The following is a 27703-nucleotide window of genomic DNA, read 5'->3' as shown; positions in this document are numbered from 1 at the left end:
TTCAAGTCTGGATCGCGGTTATTCTTCTGCATCTCAGCCACGAAAAACGCCCCCACATTATTAGCTTTCACGCGCCGTAGGCTAAATAACGAAGGTTGTTCACGAGAGGGCGCTGTTTGTAGCGGGTATCAGGACGACTAAAAAGCCACGATCAAAGACTTGGGAACTAAGTCTAATGTGTGTGGTACATGTACATGTACAGCACAAAATCTCTAGTGAAAGTTTCTGTGTCACAGTGATGATCCTTGCCCCTATGGACAAACACCACGTCCCACGTGTACATGTTTGGTGCTCAGGGGCTCAAATATTTGAGGAATATCCACAAAGCCTGTACATGTAGCTCGAAATCTTTACTTGACCAGAATTTATTTAACATATAACCATTATTAAAATGAGTTGAACGAGCACTCCGAGAAGATCTTTTCATTTGTGTTTACTGTAAGGCAGCACTCCGATGCTCTTGAAGAGAATTGAAAGAATATAACCACATTCACAGTCAACACATTATCACAAAGATATGACACAATGAGGCATTTAATTCAAATGAAAAACACTAGACCACGTCCCATTGTGAGATTACTGGCCCTACACTAAAATTACAGGCCTCCGCTCCAGCCTGTGGTCCTGATTAATTTTGACCCCTGAGGTACTCATCAATTATTTGTACATTTAGGTAGGCAAAGATAATTTTACAATACACTAACATCTTGATTTCTTACTGGATGCAATAATGTTCTTGTTCAAAGTTGTAGAAAGTAGATAAATCGCTGAAAAGTTTGCCGAAAGACACTGATGTTGTACTACCTCTTTAAAGGAGATTCTGTGAACACTGATATCAGTAACGTTTGAACTTCGCAAACTGACTACAGCTTAGCCTGTCAAGATGCTATGACCTTACCTTGTCAAGACATACTACATGGGCGTATTAATTCTGACAGTGAGTTTGGTTCGAGTACAACTGAAACGTGTAGGCAGAATTTCCTCGTCATTGGCCTGTGTGTCTCTCCAAATGTCAACTTGATAGTTTGTCATTTAATATTCCTCGTTTCGTATAGACAGTGCAAGTTTCTGCACTTTTGTTTTTTATCATTTCCAGTAGTGTCTGAGTAATTGTTGTTACTGTGTTGATGTGATATTTTCTTGACCCTTTTTTAAGCTGCTTTGAAACCACATACATCATATCACAAGCTAGCAAAATGCTTCAAAGAAATCTTGATGACAAATTTGCACAAGTGATGTACAGTGTATTCTTTGCTTTCTCAAAATCACAACAGTCTTGGATGCCCCATTTTGGAAGTCTATGTCCCTGAGTTACTTTAGTGAAGCAGGGTACATTGTAAGTGTGCTAGTGTTACTGCAATTTTTATGCGCAATTTAGGCTATTTATTTGACTCCCAAATGGCAAGTGTGGCAGGCTTAGTCAGTTGCCACCACTTGTAACAATTGTGTCATTACATGTAGGAAGAGACCACTCATGAAGAATCAATAAGATGTACATGTACATGTGTTATTAACTTCTAGCTCTATTTCTTTTGGAGGGGGGGGGGGGGGGGGTTGAGTGAGGCAAACATTTTCTATATTTAAAGGTTGTTATGAAACTTCTTTTTTTTTGGGGGGGGGGCAAGGAAGGTACATAAGTAGTGATTATTGCAGGGTATTAACCAAGATACATTTTTGTAATCTAGTTGCCTTGTTCACTAACTTTGGGCTTATAACGAAACAGGTTTGTGTTGTTCTTTGTAAATGTAGCTCTTAAACACTGGGCTGTGGAGGAAAGCAACCGTCATTCCGGAACACTAATCAATGCAACATTGTGATCCTGCTTTTTACTCAACGGTATTGGCTAAAGATGAAATACATACAGTTAACAACTATACTTTTCTTGTGATGTTCTTTTGCAGCTCTCCAGTGCTGGGCAGTAGAGGACAGCGCCATCAGTTACGATACCACACTGCAAGCTGCTGCAGCTGCTGATGTCAACAAGGTTGGCCTTGGTATGTACATGGATATCAATTATAGATAATTAGTCATATCTGTGTACTGTGTACATGTACATGTACATGTAGTTGGATTTGATCGAGGAAATTCCTTTCCGATCATCATTAAAGGCACTGAACACTGTTGATAATTACTCTTAAAACAAATCAGAATACTGGTTTTGACAATTTGCCAAAGGTGTCTGAGTGCCTTTAACCTACTGTACTTGTTGTATTTAACAGAAGTTTTAAACTTTCCTGAAAATGACAGAATTCTGCTCATTGTGTATTCTCATTTTCAGCAGCAGAGAATTTATCAGCATTCCGATTTTTTGGCTCATTCTTGCTGTGCCATGGCTCAAAGTTCACACTGGACAGAGGCCAGTGATTTTAGCACAATTAATAAATATCTTTAATTTAACAATAATTTAACAAATATCTTTGAATTTTGTTGAGTGAAAGTTTGACCTACATGTACTTTTATTTCAAAAGATCAATAGACGTCTTCTCCAGTGCCAAATGAAACAGTTTATACTGAAACTCTAAAGAAAGGGGCACCAAGGCCAACTGAAAGGGCACCAATGCCTTTTTCAAACCTATTAGGAGATGTTGATAAGTTTGATGTATTGTTAGTTAAAGAAAGGGGGCACCAAGGCCAACTGAAAGGGCACCAAGGCCATTTTCAAACCTTTATTTGTTGATGACTTATGTTATTACTGCTTTTGGTCCAGTCAAAATGTTGAGTAAAGCTCAGCGGTCTTGTGGATCTTGATCCGCCCAAATTCAAGCTCTGTGTATGAATTATTTTGGTAAATTTCTGTATATTGAACTGTTGTTTTACAAAGCACAAGTTGAAAGAGGCGATGGCCTTCTCTTGGAAAAAGAGAGTCAATATAACGTTTCTTGTAAATTAGACTGGCGTATCAGAATTCAGTAGGAGACATGTCCAAGGATATCCAACACTGAACGTGCAAATATCACTTCTGCCGGCGGCGGTAGAGAAACCCACACACGCCAAATTGCTAATGTGCGGAACAGACTTTTTACGGCTGAACTTACTCATAATAATGCAACATGAATCTAAATTTCAGGGGAGAGTTTAATTTGATACAGTTTCAAATGTGTTTGAAATTTGTATGAATAATCAAGTTTTAGTTCCTTCAACTTGCCCTGGTTTTTTTAAGTACCCCCTTGACTGGAAAAAATCCCAAGACTTTTAAGGAAATTCCTTGTAAACGCACCACTGTGTAAGGCATTGCTTAAACTCACATGTGATACTTTAGATCAACAGTGTTTGAAATTTCTTTTCCCCATGTTTAGTTCGTTTACAAATGGGCTGTTTAGTTTGTCTTGGTTTTTTTAAAGTACATGTCCTTAATATAAAAGGACATTCAGTGAAATTAAACAAACCATTGTAAGGAACAAATATGAAAAAGCTTCCTGAACGAGTTTAAAATGCGTTGTAAGTTAATCCTTTTTTTTCTCAATTTGAACATACGCTACAACATGTAAGAGAAGGTTCACTCCATTTGTTTTTATAGTAGGGTCATATCTTTGGATTCCGTGACCATTTTTTTGCTACCTTTTTTTCTCGATGGATTTGACTTCAGGAACCATTTAAAAGGAAAATTAGCTCCTATGAACCTCTGAAATATGATAGGAACTTTTTTTATTGCGCAATATTCAAAATGGCCGCCGACGCCATCTTGAAAAACATAAATTGTAATAGCTCTGGCACCAGATGACATAGACGGACAAAGGAGATGTCCTTTTCCACTATATCTGGCATGACAAATACACTGGAGTGGTTATTGTAATGTTTGGGGACCATCTTGACCTCTAAATCCAATATGGCCGCCGGACGCCATCTTGAAAACCATAACTTTTATTAGCTCTGGCTCCAGATGACCTACACGGACAAAGGAGATATCCTTTTCCACTATATCTGGCATGGCAAATACACTGGAGTGGTTATTGTAAGGTTTGGAGACCATCTTGACCTCGAAATCCAATATGGCCGCCGGATGGCATCTTGAAAAACATAACTTTCATTATCTATCGCACCAGATGACCTATAGACAGACAAAAGATATGTCATTTTCCACTAAATTTGGCATGGCAAATACACTGGAGTGGTAATAATAAGGGACCATCTTGACCTCGAAATCCAATATGGCCGCCGAACGCCATCTTGAAAATTTGAAATGTGAAAGCTGTGGCACAAAAAGAGCTATTTGAACAAATAGTGTGTCATTTCCCACTATTTCTGGCATTACAAATTAATTTTAAAATGTTTTTTTTATAGTTCTGGAACCATCCTTACCTCTAAATTCAAGATTCACATCATAGCAGCTTCACTATCACAACCTATCTCACTTTTCACTGACGCTGCCGCTATCACTGTTGTCATGTGTCTGCGGGTTTGTTGGTAGGGACATGGATCAGGGAATGGGGGGCTTAGTATAACGGATTGGCAGACACAAGCCATTTGCAAGATGCAACCCATGGCCTATTGGTGAGGGGGCGACTTCTTAACTTAGTTAATATGCACGCTCCAAGTGTGGACAGAGACTGTCCAAGTCAGGCACAAGCCAAATAGTGCTCTTTTTCCTGCACTCTTCAGTTGGCAGCTCGGACTTCTCCCAGGGTCTTGCTTTTACAATCGCCATACACGTATGACAAATTGCTCCAAATTGCTGATATTCTCTTGTGTCACAGGGAGCTGTTTTATACTGCTAGCAGGTCTTGTGCCTCTTTGGACTTTTCAACCCAATTGATCCATAGAAACCAGAGTTATTGTCACACCCAAAGAACATTAAGTGGTATGATGGAAGTGGCCATTGCCACATCTCACTAACACCGGGCACCGATTAGCTGATGTTTGCGTTATACACACACATGAGCCCTGATGTATTCTGAGAAACATATGCCACTTGTACAAAGTTGTCAGTGTTCTCAGTATCAAAAATGACTGCTTCTGAGTAGCCTTCAGAACAAAGCACAATGTAGATGGTGAATATGGCAGTGTCTGCCTCTGCATGGGCACAATATTAAGCTCTGGCATCAGACTGCCTGCGAGATTCTTAGCAGTGCTGCCTACTACACGTAGAAGATCTCAATACTGGTTGACTCTGCTGTTTTTAGGAAAGCTTCTTGGAGGAAAACTTGAAGGCGGATCTTGCCTTGTTCTCAGGTGTGCTCAGGAGAGCATGGAAGTTATCTGATTTCATGAAAACATTGCTGATTGGCAGTTTGTCTTCAGTGGTAGGAATGGTCAAGCGCCATATGAGGCCCATATCGATGATCTATGTGTATACATCAGGCCCTGGAATGGCAGTCGAAGTAAGATTTTTGCTGGAGCTTGCTTTTCTGTGTCTTACGCATGGTTCCATTGACGTTGAAGATTGCAAGGCACAACACGATGCTGCAGGATGTCTTCAAGATTGGGCACCACTCGTTTCGACCAGCCAGAGAACAGAGGGCAAAGCTTTACACTCCATTTCCTCCATCCTTACTGCAATTCTCGAATTGAAAAGTTCTGATGCTTGCTATTTCGAGTGTCTGAAAGGAGTTGCTTTTCATTGTTTGGAATTGCCAGTCATCCAGATTTCAGCTTAGAGCCCTTATTCATTGTTGGCTCTATCCAAATGTCATGGGCGACACATGAATATGGTTTTCCAATCATTGAGTGCGCAAATTCCATATTCCTTGATTGCAGCCTGGTCTTCAGGAAGGGTATCAAGTACTGCCGTAAAATCGGGAGGATGCCGACCATACGTGTCATTGTCATAGATTCACATCCATGGAAGCATGAGGTTGAGTGAAGACTTGAACTCTGTCCAGTTGCTCGTTCTGATGACATGGGTACTTTGAGTCAGAATCTTCACCATTTCCATGAAGGAAATCCAGTATTCTGCTTGTTGGGAACCCTCAAAGTCCTTGAAGAGAGTGTCAACTACAATCATGTAGGTCAATCAGATCAGCATTTTACTTAAGTTCATCATGTGAATCTGAAAGTTCTTGAGCACTAATTGAAAGTCGGAGCTTGGCAAGTAAAGCCTCAATAGCAAATACGCTTCAAGTCATGTGTTTTTGTCCTGGCATGACGGAACAGTCTCGTACTAGAGGCATCGAACCCGCTCTTTTCCCACGAAGGGCCGAATAACAGAACCATCTGCATGACACCCGCTGCAACCAAAACATCTAAGATGCCAGATCCCTTTAAACCTCTTGAATATAGCGTAGATGAGTGACATATTGATGTGGAAAAGTCCCGTGAAAGGTATGATTTTGTGGAAAGTTTACAGGATGGTCACCAACAATTATTGCGAAAGGCATTTTTATCTCTTTGATTGGCTTTACAAGTTTACACATCACATCAAATAAATCGTCTTATCAAGTGGGTTGGGGTATGTCGTATGAAATTGCTCGACTTTCCTCTGGTTTTGACATGTTGGCTGAAGCCCTGAAAACCCTGGCACAGTCTGTTCTTCTGGTTTAGGTCTCACTTGGTCATCTTGACCCTGGGCCAATGCAAGGATTACACAGCGAGTTCTTTGCCCGTATGTATCGAGAGTGATTGAATCAGTTAGAATCAGTTGTAATGCCAGAAATAGTTGAAAATTACACCATATTTGTTTGTACAGCTCTTCTTGTGCCTGAGCTATTACAATTCATAATTTGTAAGATGGCGACAGCGGCCATCTCGGATTTGGGGTTTAGGATGATCCCCACACACTACAATAACCGTTCCAGTAGACTTGTAATGCCAAATTTAGTGGAAAATGACATATCTTTTGTCTGTCTATAGGTCATCTGGTGCGATAGATAATGAAAGTTATGTTTTTCAAGATGCCATCCGGCGGCCATATTGGATTTCGAGGTCAAGATGGTCTCCAAACCTTACAATAACCACTCCAGTGTATTTGCCATGCCAGATATAGTGGAAAAGGATATCTCCTTTGTCCCTGTAGGTCATCTGGAGCCAGAGCTAATAAAAGTTATGGTTTTCAAGATGGCGTCCGGCGGCCATATTGGATTTAGAGGTCAAGATGGTCCCCAAACATTACAATAACCACTCCAGTGTATTTGTCATGCCAGATATAGTGGAAAAGGACATCTCCTTTGTCCGTCTATGTCATCTGGTGCCAGAGCTATTACAATTTATGTTTTTCAAGATGGCGTCGGCGGCCATTTTGAATATTGCGCAATAAAAAAAGTTCCTATCACATTTCAGAGGTTCATAGGAGCTAATTTTCCTTTTAAATGGTTCCTGAAGCCAAATCCATCGAGAAAAAAAGGTAGCAAAAAAATGGTCACGGAATCCAAAGATATGACCCTACTATTATGGGTATGTCATCACTCGATTGATTTGAACTGAACAAAAAGTGTTCAAATATTGACTTTGAGTCTGACGGGCTCAAAGTCAATATTTGAACAAACTCTTTTTTGTTCAAGACTCTACACAGTGAGGTGTTATGCTTCTTGGTATTCAATTTAAAAAATCTTGTCTGGTCAAAAGTTTATCGGCCCGTCACAAAAAACTACTGGAGCGGGGCATGTGGTCCAGTGTGGAAATTCGGGCCCTGTTATCCTTTATACCTGACAAAAATTATGGAATTATTTGTAGATGTTTTGATTATGGCAAGGATATTTATTATTTTTCTTTCTTTCCCTTTTTGTTCTTACAGTGCATAGGAGCTTTTCCCAATGTGGCAGCAATCTTGGTTTAGTGGTCTTAATCAACCCAACATCTACTGAAGTTACCACTGAACTACGCAGTCTTCTCATCCACAATGCGTCCAACAAGCATCTGATCTATGGCGGCCATTGGCTTCAAGGGAACGGTGACTGGATTCTCCATAATGATACTTTCACTCTGAAGGACATTGCTGATGTCTTCAGTGAGCCGGATGTAGATGCTGCTGTCTTAAAAGCCTCCCAGGAAGAGCGTCAGACGCTAGTTGTCTCTGGCTGCCACTGGACGACGGCTTCCGTCACTAAACAGTCATTCACTAAGAGCCTGAATCTGACCATCAACCCACAGGAGGTGAAGAACGACAGTGCTGGTGTATCCCTAATCATGCAAACCATACGCACCAACATGGTCATCCCGTCATCCTTCGAGCTCCTAGAACCACCCACTATGGGTGTTGGGGTCAAGTGTAAAATCACCAAGCCTACTGTGCTCATATTCCCAGCCGGCAAAGGAGACTGTGCCTTCTTTGCCGTCACTGACTTTAGTATTTTTCTTGGTGGAGGCTACTGCACCAAGAGCTGCTTCTGGAAGTTTGCCAAGCACCTGCATAGAATCGATGCCATCATGGCCCCCCACATGCAGCCAGATTCACTGATGGGTTTCAACAGTCTCTTGAAGAGGAAGATCGCAGAGCAACAGCTCGTCGAGCCAGAGAAAGGAACACCAGAGTATGAGGAGTGGTTGATCAAGTGCAACTCACCAGAGGTCGGAGTGGTTTTCCTGAATGCACCAGAGAACAAGAAGTCGCCAGAGAGTCTGGAACTGAGGACCATCAGCGAGGGTAACCTTACACAGCAGCTGCTTCAGGAGCTAGACATCAAACCCTTCTCCTGTTCCGCTAATGTAGGCAAGGTAATTGAACCGGTCACACTGTATCAGAAGGTTGGTATTGGCCGTCTTGATATGTTTATCTTAACACCGGTTCATGATAGCAAAGAATTGAAAGATTTCATGCTGCAATGGAGTGGTAATAAAGCATTCTCAAAAGTTAAAACGGGCATGAAGGTAAATGGGAAGGAAAGTGAATGTCTAAGTTCAAGTGCTGTTTCTATCTGCGCTTTGATTGTCTGGCAGCCAGCCAACCAACACGAAGAAATTGTCAAAGTGTTGTTTCCTGGTAATGCTCCTCAGAGCAAAATTCTTGAGGGTCTTGACAGGCTGAAGCATCTGGAATATCTTAAACATCCTGAAGTCACTGCAGCTAAGCTAAGCAAGGGAGGAGCACAGCTGAAAAAGAAAACAACACGTGCTGCACCAGGAAAGTCTACGGCGAAAGCCAATGGGCCCTTATCTAGTGTAAATTCAAAGGGTGCGGCCAGTTCCAGTAACCAAGCACCCTGTACTGATGGTGTACACTGCAACACGCCCCCTCCTTGCACGGATGGAATACACTGCAACACGCCCCCTCCTTGCACGGATGGAATTCACTGCAACACACCCCCTCCTTGCACAGATGGTATACACTGCAACACACCCCCTCCTTGCACGGATGGAATACACTGCAACACGCCCCCTCCTTGCACGGATGGAATACACTGCAACACGCCCCCTCCTTGCACGGATGGAATACACTGCAACACGCCCCCTCCTTGCACAGATGGTATACACTGCAACACGCCCCCTCCTTGCACGGATGGAATACACTGCAACACGCCCCCTCCTTGCACGGACGGAATACACTGCAACACGCCCCCTCCTTGCACGGACGGAATACACTGCAACACGCCCCCTCCTTGCACGGACGGAATTCACTGCAACACGCCCCCTCCTTGCACGGATGGAATTCACTGCAACACGCCCCCTCCTTGCACGGATGGAATACACTGTGGGACCCCGCCTCCAAATGGCCAGGTAGACTGCATGGATGGAATTCACTGCAACACGCCCCCTCCAGACAATCGTTGTACTGACGGTGAACATTGCGGCACTCCTCCTCCAGAAGACAGCTACGCAGAGGATGCTTGTGGCAACTTCAAACCAATCGAGCCATACAAGTGCACTGATGGTATGAACTGCAACACTCCGCCCCCTGAAGATGGTGACGTGTGTGCGGATGGCTACAACTGTAACACACCACCCCCAGACGAGGAAGGAGCAATGGACACGCAACAATCACCAGTTGATAATGAGCCAATGGCGACAGTACAGGGAGATATTTGTGGAAATCTCATGGATAGAAACTTGCCCGAGAGTCAACAGGACATGAGTGCATTCACTTTTAGTGGCGCTTCGGCTTTCTGCAAGCCTGTAGATTCTTCTGGCTTTGGTGAGGGTGAGCAGAGAAGTTCAAATGGGAGGATGCCATCTGGAGAAATTTCGCCAAGTGATCAAGTTGAGTATGGGGATGACTCTTCTAATAATGGCTCTCCTGTCTTTGCTGTAGACACAGCAACAACAGCACAATCACCCGTGCAAGCAGACTTTGGAGATTATGCAGAGGAAGACCATGGTGCAGCAGCTTCGACACCGGACGACTTGGTACTAGCACAGGAGGATAAAAAGGACCAATATTATGATCATGAATCACCTCTAAGTGACAATCAAGATGTCATACAAGGAGCTTTTGATGATGAGACCCCTTCGCCAAGTGATGGTCCACATCCATGGGAACCACGAATTGAGTTTTCTTCTCCAGATCAAGAGCCTGAAGATAACTACCTGCTTGAGGAATCACGTCCTGAAGCGGAGGCCCATGAAAGCCAGCAAGAGCAAGCATCCTATGATGATATACAGATTCCACCTCCTGTTATCCCAGACGATAACCAGAATGTGGAACAAGGAGTTCAGCTTGAGCAGCATGAAGAAATAGTAGAAGACGATGAGGATACATCAGAAGCATCTCAAGCATCAGAGATAGAAGTCAAACCTAGTCTAGAAGCTCCACAAGAGTTTGAAATGAGATATGACGAGCTTTCACCAGTCCCACAGCCTGATCAAGTGTACAGAGAAGATATTGAAGAGGTAGACCAGCAGGAAGTTCATGATGAGGAGAAGAATGACACAGAAAGTGATATCAGAGATCAAGAAAGTTTGGGAGAGGTTGAAGCAACTCCTGAAGAGGGGTCATCAGATCAAGGATTCCCTGAGGATCCTTACACTCAGGATGTTATACAACCAGGTTCAGAAGAGATGGCCAATCAAGAAGTCCTCATTGATACCAAAGAGGAGCCCCTCGAAGCAGAAATAAGAGGAGGGCCAATGTTTGAAATACCTTCTACTGAAGGGCAGGTTGATGATGTTGAAGAAGAAATGGAAATAGAAAACCAAGAAGATGGTGAGTCTCCAGCACCGGAAGAGGATCAAGTTTTAGATCAAGTTGTGCCAGAACAAGAAGAACAGATCGCCATGGCATTAGAAGAGCCAACAATGGAAGCGTGGAGCCAAGGGGAAAATCAGGAAATTAACCAAAATTTCATGGCATTTGGTGACATTCCGCCGCCCATGGATCAATTTAGCCAAGATCCCGAACAGATGAACCAAGATGATTTCTTTCCTGGACCAGATCAGCCAGAAGCAGACACAAGCATTGTTGTTACTGAAGCAGAACCAGAAGAGATCATTCCTCATGCCGATTTTGATGACGTCAAAGAAGTTAACCCAGATGAGTTCACTTCTGGACAAGAGGAAGTACACGAAGATCAACCAGAAGCATATTCTAACATGGTTGTTACTGAAACAGAAACAGAGGAGGTGATTCGTTATGAAGGTGAACATTTTGAAGAAGGTTTTTCTCAAGAGCAAAGGGTTGAGGATAGCATAAAAGAAGCAGGATACACTGAACAATTCCAAAACCAGCCTGATGTAGTCCAAACCGAAACAACAGAACCAGCAGAGCCAGAGCCTGAAACTCTGGAACCGTCTTCTGTTGCAGCACAAGAATTTTCAGGTTCGTACATACCTGAACCAGTATGGCAGCCAGAAGCTTCTGCCCAGCAATCCCCAGAGCCTGAGATGGTACCTCAGCCTATTCCGGATGTCATCCAAGATGAGGAGCAAGTCCAAGAGCAGACATCACTGTCGGAACCTCTCGTTGATTCACTCTCAGAGCCTCTTTCAGACAGGGAACCAGATTCTCTTTCTGAACCTATCCTTGACGAACCTATGGACCCCATCGTAGAACCAGAACAAGAACCAGAACCAAAACCAGAACCAGAACCAGAATGTGATATGACTCCCAAATCTGAGCCAGAACCAGCTGATTTGATGTTTGAACCTCCAGCACCAGTTGAGGAACCTGCTGAGATAATCTCTGAATTGGCTGCACCTGTCCAGGAGCCTCCTGAGGTGATATTGGAACCTCCAGAATCAGAAGATTCCTCTGAACAACTATTACCTGTTCAAGATTCTCCTGAACCTGTTATTGATTCTTCTTCACCTGTTATTGATTCTCCTTCACCTGTTATTGATTCTCCTTCACCTGTTATTGATTCTCCTTCACCTGTTATTGATTCTCCTTCACCTGTTATTGATTCTCCTTCACCTGTTATTGATTCTCCTTCACCTGTTATTGATTCTCCTGAACCTGTTATTGATTCTCCTGAACCTGTTATTGATTCTCATTCACCTGTTGTTGATCCTGAGCCTGTATTTGAGCCCATGGACCCTGTCATGACAGTCCCTCCACAGCCAAGTCCTGACATTGAATCTAGTCAAGAGCCAACTCAAAGTCCAGTACCAGTAGTTGATATTGTATCTGCTACCCAGGCAACTGTTGCTAGTAAACCAGAGGTCAAGCAGAGTAAAGCTTCAGATGTTTCGGCCAAGGCTGCAACATCTGTTACAACAAAAACGACCACCAAAAAATCAACATCAGCCACGAAGAAGCCAGGAGAGAAGGCCAAGAAGGAAATCAGTAGCACAAAGACCACCACTAAAACAACGAAGGATACCAAGAGCGCTACTAAAGATGCTAAGAGCTCCACAAAGACCAAAGTGAGTACAGTGACAGAGAAGAAACATACTACAAAGACACAAACAACGGCACTGAAAAAACCTGACACTGTGAAGACAACACCCGTTGCCAAGAAGCGGGTGACAAGCACAGAGCAGAAAGCAACTGCAGAGAAGAAAGTTCCTGAGAGAAAACCACTGGAGAAGAAGTCTCCGACCGAGAGGAAGACCATGACTGCGGAGAAGAAGCCAAGCAGATCCCCAACCCCCAAATCATCCACAACACCTACAAGGCCACAAGGTTTGAATGGAGACAAGACTTCTGTCAGACCATGGGAAAGGCAGACTGCTGCCTCTGCATCTAGGAGCAGTAGTAGCAACAGCAGAACCAAAACCAACGGCAGTGTAGATACCAAGCCAGGAGTAACAAAGAAACTATCTCCCACTAAGCTAACCAGTTCCAAGACCACGCCGAAGACTGCTCCTCAACGGCCAACAGGTTCAAAGCCTGCAGGAAACGGCAGCAGGAAACCAGCAGATTCTGCCAAGAAGGAAACGGAGAGATTTTCAAGATCTGCTCCATCTAAGACTGGTGATGGGAAGAAATCAGACAGCAGTAAGAGACCAACTTCTGCTAAGACAACGAGTGCAGCAGCCAAAACACCAGTAATACCAGTTAGTGGACCTCCAGTGTATGTGGATCTCACCTATATTCCAAATCATGCAAGTGAAGATTCAGTTAACCTAGAGTTTTTCAGGCGAATCCGGGCCAAAAATTATGTCATCAGTGCAAATGATAAGGGTCGCAACCAGCCGAGTACGACTGTCCTTGATGCTCTACTGGAAGGCAAAGCTAAATGGGAGGAGCCTGATGCAGAGGTCACCGTCATCCCGACGTACGATATCAATACCCTGCAAGAGTGGGAGCAAAAGAATCTGACCGAGCTGACCAATTCCAAGATCACCATCTCTCAGCCAGCCAGCCGAAGTGTTGTTCAAATGAAAGATGAAAACTTCTTCATGTACAAGGTGGAGTTTTGATGTAACTTCAGCTAAAGAAATACACACTTGATTCAAAGCAGCTTCCCTGAAACTCTTTCATTTGTACAAAAACTAAAGCTTGTAGAATCATAAGTAATCAATTAACTTGATTACGCTAGCATGAAATGTTTCCTTTCTTTGCCTACTTCAACATTAAAGGTAATTTCAAAACTTGAAAGTGTATAAAACCTGTATTTCAGGTTTGCCAATGTTTTTTTTTATATGATGCTGAATCTTCACAAAAAAAGCATATCTAGGTTAAACAAAATTTAAATTAACATTTTACATAAACTACATTGTGTACTTAAATATACCGCGTAGATGTAGTTTCTAGTTCAGTTGTTACTGGTTGTTATTGGAGTGTAAGCTTGGTTTATTCGGTTAATTGTGTTAAAAAGTTAAAGTAATTAATGTATGACAACTCAAAAGTAAATGAATTTAAGATGCAATGTTAACTCAATGAATCACGTACGCTTATAGAATGACTTGCCATAAACTTTACAAAGCTCTTGTTTTATGAGAAGCTTTTTGTTGTTACATAGTACAATTAATAACAACTCTCAAATACCATTTGAAATTATAATAATTTTCGCAAAGAAGTGTGAGTTTTAATCACTTAAAGTGGTTATATGTTTTTGCCTCAGTTTAAGGTAAATCTTAAACCACAGTAAATACTGTTGGACGATTTGAGTTAGATTGTTAAGCTCCCTCGGCTGAAAGTTAAAACCAGGGCCCAATTTCTTAGAGTTTTTTAAGCAGCAAACATTGCATAGAAAAGTTCTACTGAGCAAAAAAGGTTGCAGGATACCAGTCATAACTGGTACATGTGGAATGCTTTTTTTTGCGGCTGGTAACCTTAATTTGGTAAGCATGGTGTGTTCTGATGCAAGTCAATGACCCTGTTTGAGACATGCTACACATGTTGATAAATATTTCAAATGGGTTACATTTCTCTTTTCAAAAGAACCAGGAATTTCCTGTCTTAAGTATTCAACCACATACATTCCTACATAATCGCCACATCGAATTGAAATTTTGTTGTAAAAACAAAGTGAATATGAATTTAGAATGACCTGCAGCCAATGAAGAAAATAAAATAATAATAAATTGGGAAGATGCATGAAAGCCTCTAGAGTGCAACCATAAACACAAAATGCAAATGTGAAACCAGAAAATAAATGTAGCATTGTTTGACAATTTACAGACCAGTGCTTTTTGGCTCTATAATAGAAAATAACCTGCAATTGTAATATTCTAAGCTCATCGTTTTTAGATATATTTTTTTTTATTGTGCAATAACTGTCGCCTGCATATATAATCGCTTGCAAACTGCTTTTAAAATAGAAGAAAGCTTTTCAAATTTCTTCTTCAAAAACAAATGAAAAAAAATTGAAAAAAACAAACAGAAAAATTAAATGTTTAACTATTAATGTAGCGTAATATGCATGCATGTGCTTGATTTTAAGCATCATTGTAGATAGAGTGCTAGTATATAACGTTATGCAATGTCTATTTCATGTGCCTTTTACAAATGTATATGGTATATAATCAGCCCCAGTGATGTTTAATATTTTTTGTTGTGTTTTGAAGGGAAAAAATACTTAAGATACCAAAGTTTGTGTATGATTTTAACATTGTGCAAATATCAAAACAACCATACAGGGTTAAATCTCAAGGTCCAAGGTGACTTGGGGAGAAGTAATTTTATTAAACTTAAATGTCCACATTTATTTATGTTATGAGTATGTGGAATGGAATTTTTGGGTCATTTAAACATGGGTCTGAAGTCAATTGTTTAGTAACCAGAATCATAATAGAAGGTATACACCTGAGTAGTCTAGTTGTCCGATGGAAGTGCAAATGTTAGAGTTTCCCTGTAATTATTTGTCAGTTGTGCATGATTTCTGTTTCAGTACTGTGTAAAGTGTTATTAAAATAAATACCGAATAAAAGGACAGTCGAGAGTAATCAGACAATGGGTGTGCCAAAGAGAAAGTACCCGAACTTTAGCTTTTTATCCAAGTTTAGACTTTTATTCTTGAACTAAAACAAATGAAAAAACATGTGTAGTTTTGGTTTCACAATGTAGGATTATGACAAAAAGTTGTAAACCTTTAAGTTATAAATTGCAATTGTAAAAAAAAAAAAGAAAAAAAAAAAAAAGCAGTACATGTAATAACATGTTGTGGAGTTGTTAAGTAAAATGTATTTGTAGTTATTAGATTTGTGCAGGCTTAGAATCACAACGAGTGAGCCAATGCTTTCCTGAGAAACAAAGCTTCTTTTTAAAGAGGCACCAGGACAACAATGGCTCCTTTGTTGATCTTCTGAGCCTGCCTTTGTATGACAAAGTATACTAGTAGTTTAAGTGCATTGTGTAGTATTGTTAAGTGCATGAGTTGTTTATCTAAAAAGAACAATAGTTGCATAGTTTTAATTATGCATGTAATTTTGTCTAATCAATATATCTTATGGATATACCCTTTCATTACACGGTGAGAAAAAGGTAAAAATCTTTTATGTACATGTGTATAAAAAAAAGTTACCAATACGTAGATAAAAGTTGTCACAAATTCTGTAAGCCATTTGTGATTACAATGTGAAACTCAAATGTTATTACCTAAAGTTAGATCAGAGCCTCGACACGTAGTTTTTTAACTGGTACATTAAAAGGAACACGTTGCCTTGGATCGGACGAGTTGGTCTTTGAAAAGCGTTTGAAACGGTGTGTTATGAAATACATATGGTTAAAAAGATATTTTAAAAGTGGATCAATACTTTAAAATTATCTATCTCGCATTTTCATTTCCTAACAAAGGGTTTTAAACACTTTTCAAAGACCGGTCTTTGAAAAGCCAACTCGACCGGTCCAAGGCAACGTGTTCCTTTAACACAAAGAGTCCACGCCTAAACCTGGTTCAAGTTTACACTTCATTAATACTGGGATTGCTCTGTATTATTGGATGTATGTCGGCGTAGTGTGTAAAGCGCTCATCTCTCACTAATGAAGCCCTGGTTCGATTCCCGCCTAAGGCCATATGCGTTGCTCCTCTCCTTTGCCACGAGCGGAGGTTTTGCTCCATCCAGACACTTTCGATCTGTGGCGGTGCTCCGTGGTCATGGGTCGATGTGGCTGGCTGCCACCCTTGAATGCCTGTGGCTTAAACGCATCGTAGCCGCATCCTTCGCAGTTCAGCTTCTCAGCTGCTTGTAAGGATGATTAGCCTCCCAAATTATTGTTGTTACTATCACCTATTACCAACAAAACGTTTTTACCAAAACTTACTGCAAAGTAGTAACCTAATTGTACACTTGGAAAACCGATCTATGCTTATTTGACAGTTCATCTATATTCAAACTCAGTAAACTTCAGTAACTTAATGGTAACTGCACTAGAAGCCATCCCTAAAATAACGATTTTAAAAATCTGCTGTAAAAAAACTGCACTATAACTTAAAAAATAATTCTGCATAAAGAAATAGATATGAACGACAAGATTTATCGGAAAAAAAATTCCACTAGCAATATCCATACTCACTGGATAAATTACCTAAAAAAGTACAACATTTCCTCGCTTTTAACAACAGTTTAGCAAAAGGTTATGGACAGCGTTGTTTGTTTGAAAAACCCTGAATTCACTTTCTTACAAAACTGAATCATACTGGATGTGGGTTTCCAAGCAGGATGGTTCTAAAGTGTTTTCATACTGTATGAGACTAAGTCTGGGACCCAGCGGGGTCCACCGGGACTCACTGGGATCCACCGGGATCCACCGGGAATGGAGGATCCATGAAGAGGCAGGTTTGCATAATCATGGATCCCTCCCAACATGCCCTATGGGCAGGGGGACGTGGGTATTTAATAATGTGTTTGCCATGTATATTATTAACTGTGGTAAAATGAGCTGTGAAAGTAACACTATACAGCATTCATAAGTCAATGTTATGTACAGTCAGTCAGGGCGGCAATCATTTGGTCATATCAGCATGCCAGCCACTTGGCATCTCATTTGTCTGGTCTGAAGTGACATTCCCAGCATTTGATTAACATAAGCATGCTCATTGGGAAGTAGAATGAACATTCAGGGAAGGTGGATTTGATTTCCTCCTTGGCTTGATGTGTTGTACTGTACACTTAGACTAATTCACCTTTCAAGGGAAACAAAACTATAGGAACCTTTTTAGCAAATTAGAAACTGACGTGGCAGATCTGACAGGTTAACTTATAAGTCTTGTAAATGTTTATCAGTACATACTGCTAGCATCATCTGTAACATTTATTTTGATTAAAAAGGAGCAGAATACGTCTCCTAACAGGTGGCATCGCTTTGTCTCAGCTCGGTTGTCGTATGTGTTCACGGTTGCCATGGTAACTCAGCTGTTTCAATTGACCTGCAGAAACCATGGGGCCCGCACATTTAGATAATACATACATGTACATATAAACAAATATCTTCCAGGTTTAACATGCAGATGTACATAGTGTGCAGCTTTTTGTTGTGACAGTTTAGGCTTTTGTGAAAAAAAAAATATTTTTGCTCACAATCAAAGAGTGTGTTGGTACCTAATGAAGAATCAAAATCACACAATATGCTTAGTAATATGTGTAGTTAAAGTACATGTATTTGTATGCCAAAATAACATACAATGATTGCGGTGTCACTGTTTCTGGTAAACATTACTGTTCAGTCTGTTTGTGACAGTCTAAGGTCTCTTATATACTAGTGAATTGTCTTGTTCAAGCTATTTTTGTGTGACCGTAATAGACAATGAAAACAATTCTTATAAAGAAGAAGAATTGATGATAGATAGATCTATAATATGCAATTGTGAGATATTTCATGATTAGTTTTGAAAGTTTCTCTTGACATATTGAGACTAATTTTCAGAACTGAAACTAGACTAATTATACAGGAAATGAGGGTGAAATGACATGACATGAAATGACATGTTCATAGTCAGGGTTTGGGATAATGGTAAATTGTTTCACACATCAGAATTCAATGAAGAAAATGTGCAAGTTGTACTAACATAGTAGCTTGAATTGAACATTGGTTTGTTCATTATTTGGTATTGAACCCAGCAGGAGAGGGCTTTAATGTACCAAGATGACATTTTCTAGATCATACTTCTGTGACAAACAAAAACAGTTAACTGAGTTGGAAACTTTGCCAAAAAAAAATCAAATTTGCATTCCTGTTTGCATTAGATTTCTTCAACATGTAGAAATGGAAAGACAGCTTTTTGTATGTGTAACCAACATTAGTGAAAGGTTTTGTCATTATTTTAGTCAAACAGATGATGTCTGCACAAAGTTGGAACACAATGCCAAAGACTGTTGTAGGAAACTAGCAACTGAATCTTTTAGATATCTGATAGAATCAAGATACAAGGATAGGGGTAGATCTTTAAGATATCAGAATGAAGATACAAGGATAGGGGTAGATCTTTAAGATATCAGAATGAAGATACAAGGATAGGGGTAGATCTTTAAGATATCTGATAGTATAAGCTATTCAAAGATATAGGGGTAGATCTTATGAGGATGTGATTATAATATGCAATATTTGATAACAGATCAATTTGAGGTATATATTTTTTTCTTGTACTTTTACGATTGTGACAGATAAATTCAACATGGCAGACGTGTTAGGGGTAGATACTATGTAGTCAATACTGCTCTGTATGTGAAGTATTTTGGGATGTATCGCTGGTTTGAAGTCTGGCAAATCATTCCAGTAGACCCGTTTGGTAAATTCTAATTACGTTTGAGGTGAATGTTAATTGATTGTGCTTACAAAGCTGAACTTGGAATGAAGGATGTTCATTTGATTGATTGTTCATTGCAAGGCATAATCATGTTGTGCTAATGTGTAGCTATGTACTAATTACATACATGCATATTGCCCCAAGCAGGATATGCATGTTTTCCTTGCCAAGCTAGACACATGTACATTTATTGGCGCGTCATCAAGATTGGTTCAGGGATGTTTTTGCAGCCTATAGACTCTTGTGGGATAGGCTCGTCTCGTGCACCGCATTTGGTATATGTGAGATTAGCCAGACTGTAATGATTTTTGTAACATTTCAGAGCTTGGCGTTCTACTAGATGTTTGGTCTCAGCACCAACGATAGTAGAACTCCTTTTTAAACAGACACTAGGATTAAGCGTAGAGCTTCTTCTTATCGATAAGAAGAAGAAGCATAGAGTTCTATGGATTAAGTAAAAATTAATCCCCTAGACTGCACAGGGGATTCCCCTCAGTGTGTCAATCTGCTACAGTCTTAGAGCGGCTAAAATTCTGTATGCCTCTCTTTAATGAGCTTCACATTGTACACTGTATGGTCACTTCTTTAAAATCAAGTTTTGGTTTATTAAGCTAACAGTATGAGCCAAAGTTGTACTTCACTCACTTTCTCATTATTTCAGATTTTGTGGTGATATTAGCGTGAATTTAATAAGTTCTGGATGAGTTGCCTTTTGCAGTTTTCTTTTTAGTTGAATTTATGGAACAATGGTAGTTATTATTGTGTTATACTCCTGTATTTGCGATTCTCTTCACTACAGCAAGTTGATAGTTAACTACTTTACAGTATCTTTTAGATTTTTACTCCTTTATGTCTTGCCAGATTAGGTAGAAAGTTCCACACTTCCTCTTATTTTGCTTTGCCAAAAAATTAATTTCCATGCAATAAGTCAAACTTGTACATATTTTGTTCAGATACGGAGAGAAAATTGTTTATAATTTGTTACATTTTTTGTATTGAAGCTTTTATTTATTTTTATTTTTTGCAACTCGTTTAAAAAGTGCAACAACAATTATTTAGTTTTTTCTTGCCATGTTGGAGTGCACAATGCAGAAATATAATTACGAACATTAATAGTTTGTATCCCCAATGATTTCACAGTTGGTGTTAATTTTTATGATGAGTGATGTATGTTGACGGCTTTGTCTGCTGGCCATCTTAAATACATTTAGCAACAGCTCAAATAGATTCTGCTTAAAGGGAGGTTATATACCTTTGGTAATTACTCCAAAAATGAATGACCATAAAATCTTACTTTTTAACTAGCCTTGCAGCTGTTGAGAAACAAGTCCTTTAAAAGGAATGTGATTTTTTTTATAGAGAAAGGGATTCAAAAACATTTCAATCTGAGAAAACGTTTCTGCATGAAACGTTTCTCAGATTGTGTATTCCAAGTCTGGATTGTTCTTCCTGTGTAGACTATAACCACTAATTATAGTTACATTAATCTGTTGAAATGATCATTTCTGAATGCACTCCGAAATTAAATATTTCACAGGTCAATGTTATTGTACAGAACTACAATTATGTAAAATTAAAACAATGAAATGGTTCCAAAACCAAAGGTATCATCTTTGCCTTTAAGGATGTGTAAATGCACTGGCTTAAATCATGTTGCAACACTTCTGACACAGACGGTAACACTTAAAGTGAGGCATAGGCTTCAAACGGTAATTGATGTTCCTGCGTCAAATGTTAATCTCTTCCATTGAGATGGTATTTTCTATCAGGGTAGATCAAATGGTTGATTTTCCCCAGACTGTGGAAATCATGCGCAAGACAGAACAAATATAATGGTTACTATTAATCAGTTTGAGATGAAATTGGTTCTTCATCAGGTTAAGTCGGGAAGAGGACTGGTTCATTAGAAAAAATAATATAACAAACACTGCAGTGTAATCATTTTGTGGGAATAATTGTGATATATTGTTAACATAATTTGCTAAGCAACAGTGCCACTATCTGAAAGTTACCAATTCCAAAATATATGTCTCCTTATCTATGATGTAACCTTATGTTCAACTATAACCTATACCCTTGGTATAGCAAGGGCAATTTAATTTAATTCTGATTAACACTTAAATCTTTCAAGATATTCTTAAAGGTTTGTCGTAAGAAGCAGCTTTTAAAATGCAGATATTTATAATAGCTGTGGTGGCCAATGTCATGGTAGCGTATCCCCCACAGCTTGGCTGTAGACAGAAGCGCTCATTGAAGCAAACAATGACAATTACCCCCTTCTTTGTAATTCCAATTTCTGGTTGTATAATCTTGACCTTGCAATGAGTGGATTGCAATGCGCAGCCGGTTTATTATGTATAATTACATTTTTGTCACATTTATTATCTAGTAAGGCTTGGTTGTTCCCAAAGGCCGACCTTGGTTGTGTGAAGTGAAACTGAAACGCATTTTTCAGTAATTGGTTTGGTACCGGGTTTTGAAGATGCATTCATGAAAACAATCTACTCTCCCATGGTTATAAAACAATTCACACTTATTATCAACATTTGGAAATCAAACAAGTAGGACATGACCTTATTTTCGACCTTGATCATGATGCGGCCATCTTTGTCTTGTTCTCTGACTACATGGTTTACATTTTCTGTTGTTATTCACAGTTTATATGAAAGGAACCAGGCTACACATGTAAGATTGCCTTCCAGTCTTCATTTGGTAAGACTGGATCCGAATTATGGTTACAGCTAGGGCTGGTGAGCTGCACCATCATGCATTACAGAAGACTTCCTTAACAAACCAAGGGGTCGATTTCACAAAGAGTTAGGACTAGTCAAAAGAGATATCAAAAACATACAGCTAGTCCTAAGTTAGGACTAGTAACTCGTCCTAACTCAAGATAAGACTAGTCCTAACTCTTTGTGAAATCCACCCCTGGTCCAATGGTCAGACTGCTGGACTTGCAATTACTAAGTGGTGGGTTTGAATCCCCCAAGCTAAACTACTGATTTCCAGTGACTAGAATAAGTATTGTCACCTATAGTTACTAAATCACAATTTCTTGATTTGTGTAATTCATAATCATGATCATAAACCAATGTTTGTATGAGACAGATTGGCTGTGACAACTTGTCCTTATCCCTTTGTGGGAGTTTGTTGAGTTCCCTTGATGAGAAGATCTTCAAAACAAACAAACAAATAAACAAACAAAGAAAACGACTGCCTTACCAACAGACATAGCCTGAACTGTAATTTCTAATTCTGATAAGGCTTTACAAAAGCAAGATGGCAGAGAACAGTACTTTTGTGAGGTGGAAAACACTGGCAGTTGTGTGGGTGTATTCCTTTGACAGCTGTGTGGGCGTGTCACTTCTCCCAAAACAAAATTAAACAACAAAACGGAAGACCAAGTTAATCTCATCCTTAGTCAGCATGTCATTGCTATAAGAAATACATTTGTTGTTGTTCATGACAGGTGATGCTAATTGTGAGATAGATAGTGGGAATGCCAAAGTAAACAAGCGGCAGTTGTAAAATGTACAAAGGGCATTTCCATTGCTTAGGCCTACATAAATATTGCCTTTCAACAAGGAAGTCAGTATGTTTATGATGGTTAAGTTGGCTGTGTATGCCGGTTTTGCCGATATTTGTTATCTACTAAGGAAATAACTGTTTCACTCTTTGTGTAAAAATCAAATCGGAGGTCATACAAAACCAGTGTTTCCGTGTTTTGTAAACCTTGTCAATGGTATTTAGCGCCATCTTGTTTTTGCCATGCACATTTATCAAACATTGCTTTTAGCTACAATGGATTACATATTATGTGCACTGTTTGATTGCCGAGGAGCAATGGTTAAAATTTACCATTGCGTACAGTCGGGGTAAATTCAAGATGGCGCATATTGCCTTGGAAAGCAGGATTTTAGTTAAGCTAATATCTTGTTCTGTACACTTAATTGTTTTTACATATTGCATCAACACAGCAGATAAAATAAGTTATGTATGAATTCATATCACTCTGTAAGCTGTTTATGGTGCCAAAAAACATCACAGCGAGCACATAAAGGAAAACAATTTGGTCTTCATGGTCCGAAGGCAGAATGAAAAACTGATCAATAAGCAGTTTTACAATCTGACTGGGTGTGCACAATAAACTGAACCAAACAACTACGTGTACATGTATAATTCACAAAAGTGGGCTTGTTGCACTTATTCAGTCGTCATAGGGTACTGTACGCAGCTCAGTGCTCTGTGATTTCTCATTCTTTGTTGGAGACTGTAGTTCTGTTTTTGCAAATACATACAAGCAATCCAGTGGCAACGCTCTTACTCTAAACAACAAAACTGATGTTCTTGCAGAGCACAGGAAAGATGAATCCTGCATTTTAACCCAAACATTTTAGTGTTATGTAAAGACAACTCTTAATTGGTGAAACCTTCGTTAATATAAAGCCCTTTACTTAATTAAGCCTGTATTGTATAATTAAGCCTGTATTGTATAATTAATGGTTTAGTCTAACTTGAATGATTCTTTGTGTGTGCTTATAATTGCTTATGTAGCATGTAAAAGCACATTGCATGGCAGAATAAAGTTTTAAAAATGCAACATTGTACTTGCTTAATTTAGCCACAGTGGAGTGATTTGTTGTGTTTGTTGTCTCAATGTTGTCTGATAATTCTAGGTGAAGGAAATTTCTTTCAGTGGAGTCTCAGAAAGGATCGGAAGGAAAGTTCAGGGGGGGGGGTTGTGTGAGGAAAACCCAAGAGTTTTATTCTTCCCATAGTTTTATTCTTTGCCAACCAAAAATTCATTATGTCTGCCTGTTGGGAAAAAAACCCATTGTTTCTTCATATTATTATATAAATAAATCATTCTTCTTTAGTGATTTCTTCCGCAAGCAGTGATGATATCGCTCACTGAAGTACCTTGAGTTATATAGCTGCAGGGGTAACACAAAGAGGGACATGACATTTCAACAAACCTCCTAAATTTCTAAAGCAGGATGAAATGCTGGCTCTTCAAAGCTTTACTATAGTGTCTGTAGTCTACAACAAAATTAGTGTTTTAGTCTTTGTTTAGAAGGAACGCAACGTTATAAATTACAAATTGGAGCAGCATATTTCTGACAAATTTTTCCATTTTAGATAATTGAATAGACCCCTTTCACGTGATATCTCAAGCTGTATCGGCACGCCCACCGAGGTCAGACGAAGACCCACGTTTGCGTGATGCATACACACAAGCATCATGGCGGATTGAGGTTCCTAAGAGCCATTGTCACACAAGGCAATTTACAGGGAACCAGTTCCAGGTAATCTCCAAGCAGGAAAGGCATTCACATTTGAACCTCCACTTATTTTTCTTGAGGGCTCATTGTTTGAAAAATTGCTCATGTTCTGGTGGTTAAATCATCCGAGTGTGGGTTCGAGTCCTGGTGTAACACACTTGCGCCCTTCACCATTGTGCACTGCAAGATGCGTCTTCTCTTCACCCAGGCCTTTTGAGGGCCATGCCAGCAAAGGGCTTCATTTACTCCTCAGGAAGCCGAGAAAGATTACACAGATGCTTTATAGGCCCAGTGACCTGGGCCCAATTTCATAAAGCCTGTAAAATTTGCTAAGCATGAAACCCAAACTTCCTTTTGTCATGTTTGTTGCATATTGCTTATGACTGGTATTCAGCTGTTGTTTGCTTTTAAAAATCCTAAAAATTATGTGGAAATTTGGTTGGTATTCCTGTTTTTATCAAGGAAGAAATTTCATGCTAAGCAAATTTTCATGCTTACAGGCTTTATGAAACTCATAAGCTCATTGGTAGTTATTGTAAAATGCGCTAATTTTTTCGCAGCAGGGACACTCGAATAAACAAAACCAGACAAAATCTGCAATTTTAGTGCTTCACATTCACTCTGACTTACTTTATTGCTACAAAACAGAAGAAGGGTGAAAAGAACTATCAAAAAGCGGTGAACTAAATCTACACAGCGACTAAAACTACTCATTATCATACAAGAGTTATGTCAAAAATAGAATGCTGCTCTAGCAATATCATTTTGTATAACCTTATATGGGTTGCATTTCGATTGTGCATTATAATGCATAAAACAGATGGGTTATTTTCTTATAGTGGCTACTGGTATAGCAATAACCAATCCAGGGGATGGTTTTTTTTCACAAAACTAGGTTTGCAAACCCTTGAATATTAATCCTGCATCTTTTACTGAATTACTTTGAGAGTTTAGGCGATCATTTCCCATTCTTGCTTCCCTGTCGAATCGACAGCGAAAACCAGCAGCCATAAATTCTGTTTGATTACATGTGTAATTAACATGTAGCAACATGTACATAGTAGAAAGATTTTGGGCTAGTTTATATGTGAAACAGTGTAACAAAAGGTTCCTCCTAAACAAAGAGATTGTGTTATATTTTGTTCAACATACAACAAATGTCAAAGATTAATGAACTTACTAGATAAAGAATAGGCTATATATTATTATAAAGATCGGAACCGAATTTCATGGCTCTGCTTACCAGCGCCTGCGGAATCGGGGAATTCTGTGCTTAAGTCTAGCGTTTTCCACAGGTTAACAGGGAATGTTTGGTTGTGTGCTTTACATACTCCATGTTACCATGTTACCATCTTGGCTTTACACAGCTAGCGCACAAAAACGGCAGTTGCCCTGTAAGTGAAGAATCTGGTCATCGCAAGTGCAACATTTGGCGGCAAGTGGAGCCATGACAATGGACCCAGTATAGAGCTTTAGGTATAAGTAACATGACATGCTTCCGACAGAGGTACAATGTATGAAATCTTGATAACAATCAGATCAGCGTCTATTACACGACCAAGACAGTATATTTTAACAGCCACAATAAACATTTAAGGAGTGTACACAATGCAGTTTTATAACCCCCTAATGCATTTTCCAGAACTGTGAACATTTTAAAGTAATCTGTTTTCAAGCGACACTTTGCAAAAGAATAACACGCAGATCAATGCTAAACTTGAATTTTGTAGCTTATAAATTCAAATAAGAAACAATTGGTCATGATCAGTTTTTCATAGTCTATGTATTAGTTTTTCAGAAAATACCGTAACTAAACTGGGTACACAGTGTATAAAACATAAGCCTTTTTGAAATGCAGAAGAGTACATTACGCAATGGTCTGGGTGTACATGTATATAACAAAGTACAAAGAAAAATGATGGAGTTTAAACTAAACTAAATACACTTCACCACAAGGACTACACAAGTCACACAGTACACATCAAAGGCCAAAAAACATGGATATTCCTTAAACTACATAGACCAACGAAGTCCAGCACATGTTCAAACAATGTGGTGAGCCTTTGCATGGTTCCCTCATACAGTTGTAATACGTGCAAAGGAAACAAATCACACTTGAAATGGGTGTCATAATGTTTAAATACACTCAAGACTAAACACAGCCTAGTATTGCCTCATCCCATAGCCCCTTATAGATTATCTTGAATGGCAGGACGGTTTACCAGAGGGTGATCTGACATTGCTTTATTAATGGAATGGAAAAAAAGAACACTCTGTTCAAATCTGGGCTGTTCCCTTTCCAGTAACTTCCTCTACTGCTTCATGAAATGAAGAAGTGAACTCGACCTTGGAAAATTTGTGACAATCTTTCTATTCCAGCATTGTCCAGTGTACTGTACATTCACTGTGGTTGAGTGTTATAAATATTTAGTTCCTCTATAATGACATTTGAATAGGGATAACACATGTTTTGCTCTTCATCCTGTACATGTATACTGCGCTTGATTGTGAACACTGCTTAAAGGAACACGTTGCCTTGGATCGGACGAGTTGGTCTATGAAAAGCATTTGAAACTGTTTGTTATGAAATGCATATGGTTAGAAAGATGTTTTAAAAGTAGAATATAATGATCCACACAAGTATCACTCAACATTGCACGGGTTTCATTTTACGTCGCCAACTAACACAGTCGTCCATTTATGGGAGTCAAAGTTTTGACTCCCATAAATGGCCGACCGTGTTTGTCGCAAGGTAAAACGAAAACCACGCAATTTTGAGGCATATTTGTGTAGATCATTGTATTCTACTATAACAACATCTTTCTAACCATATCGATTTTATAACAAACGGTTACAAAACGCTTTTCAAAGACCAAGTCGACCGATCCAAGGCAACATGTTCCTTTAATAGTGGTTCTATGAGCTTTGCCTATCAAGACTGATCTGTTATTTCCTGTAGACGTTATACATGTCTTATCTGGGTCAATC

At 39.5% G+C, this 27703-nt stretch overlaps 1 protein-coding gene across 1 annotated transcript in view; it reads left to right on the top strand.

Annotated features, from left to right (window-relative positions):
- The window catches only part of LOC117295499 (titin-like), a 46068-nt gene extending 27222 nt beyond the window's left edge, over window positions 1-18846 (top strand). The window contains exons 2-3 of the mRNA XM_033778182.1: window positions 1902-1994; window positions 7667-18846. Coding sequence (XP_033634073.1) covers window positions 1902-1994; window positions 7667-13665 — 6092 coding nt within the window. The 3' untranslated portion in view covers window positions 13666-18846. The remainder of the gene's footprint in view (window positions 1-1901; window positions 1995-7666) is intronic.
- The last annotated feature ends 8857 nt before the right edge of the window (window positions 18847-27703 follow it).

This window comes from Asterias rubens, chromosome 10 (assembly GCF_902459465.1).
Source record: "Asterias rubens chromosome 10, eAstRub1.3, whole genome shotgun sequence".
NCBI lineage: Eukaryota > Metazoa > Echinodermata > Asteroidea > Forcipulatida > Asteriidae > Asterias > Asterias rubens.
This window is presented reverse-complemented; position numbering and strand designations above follow the sequence as displayed.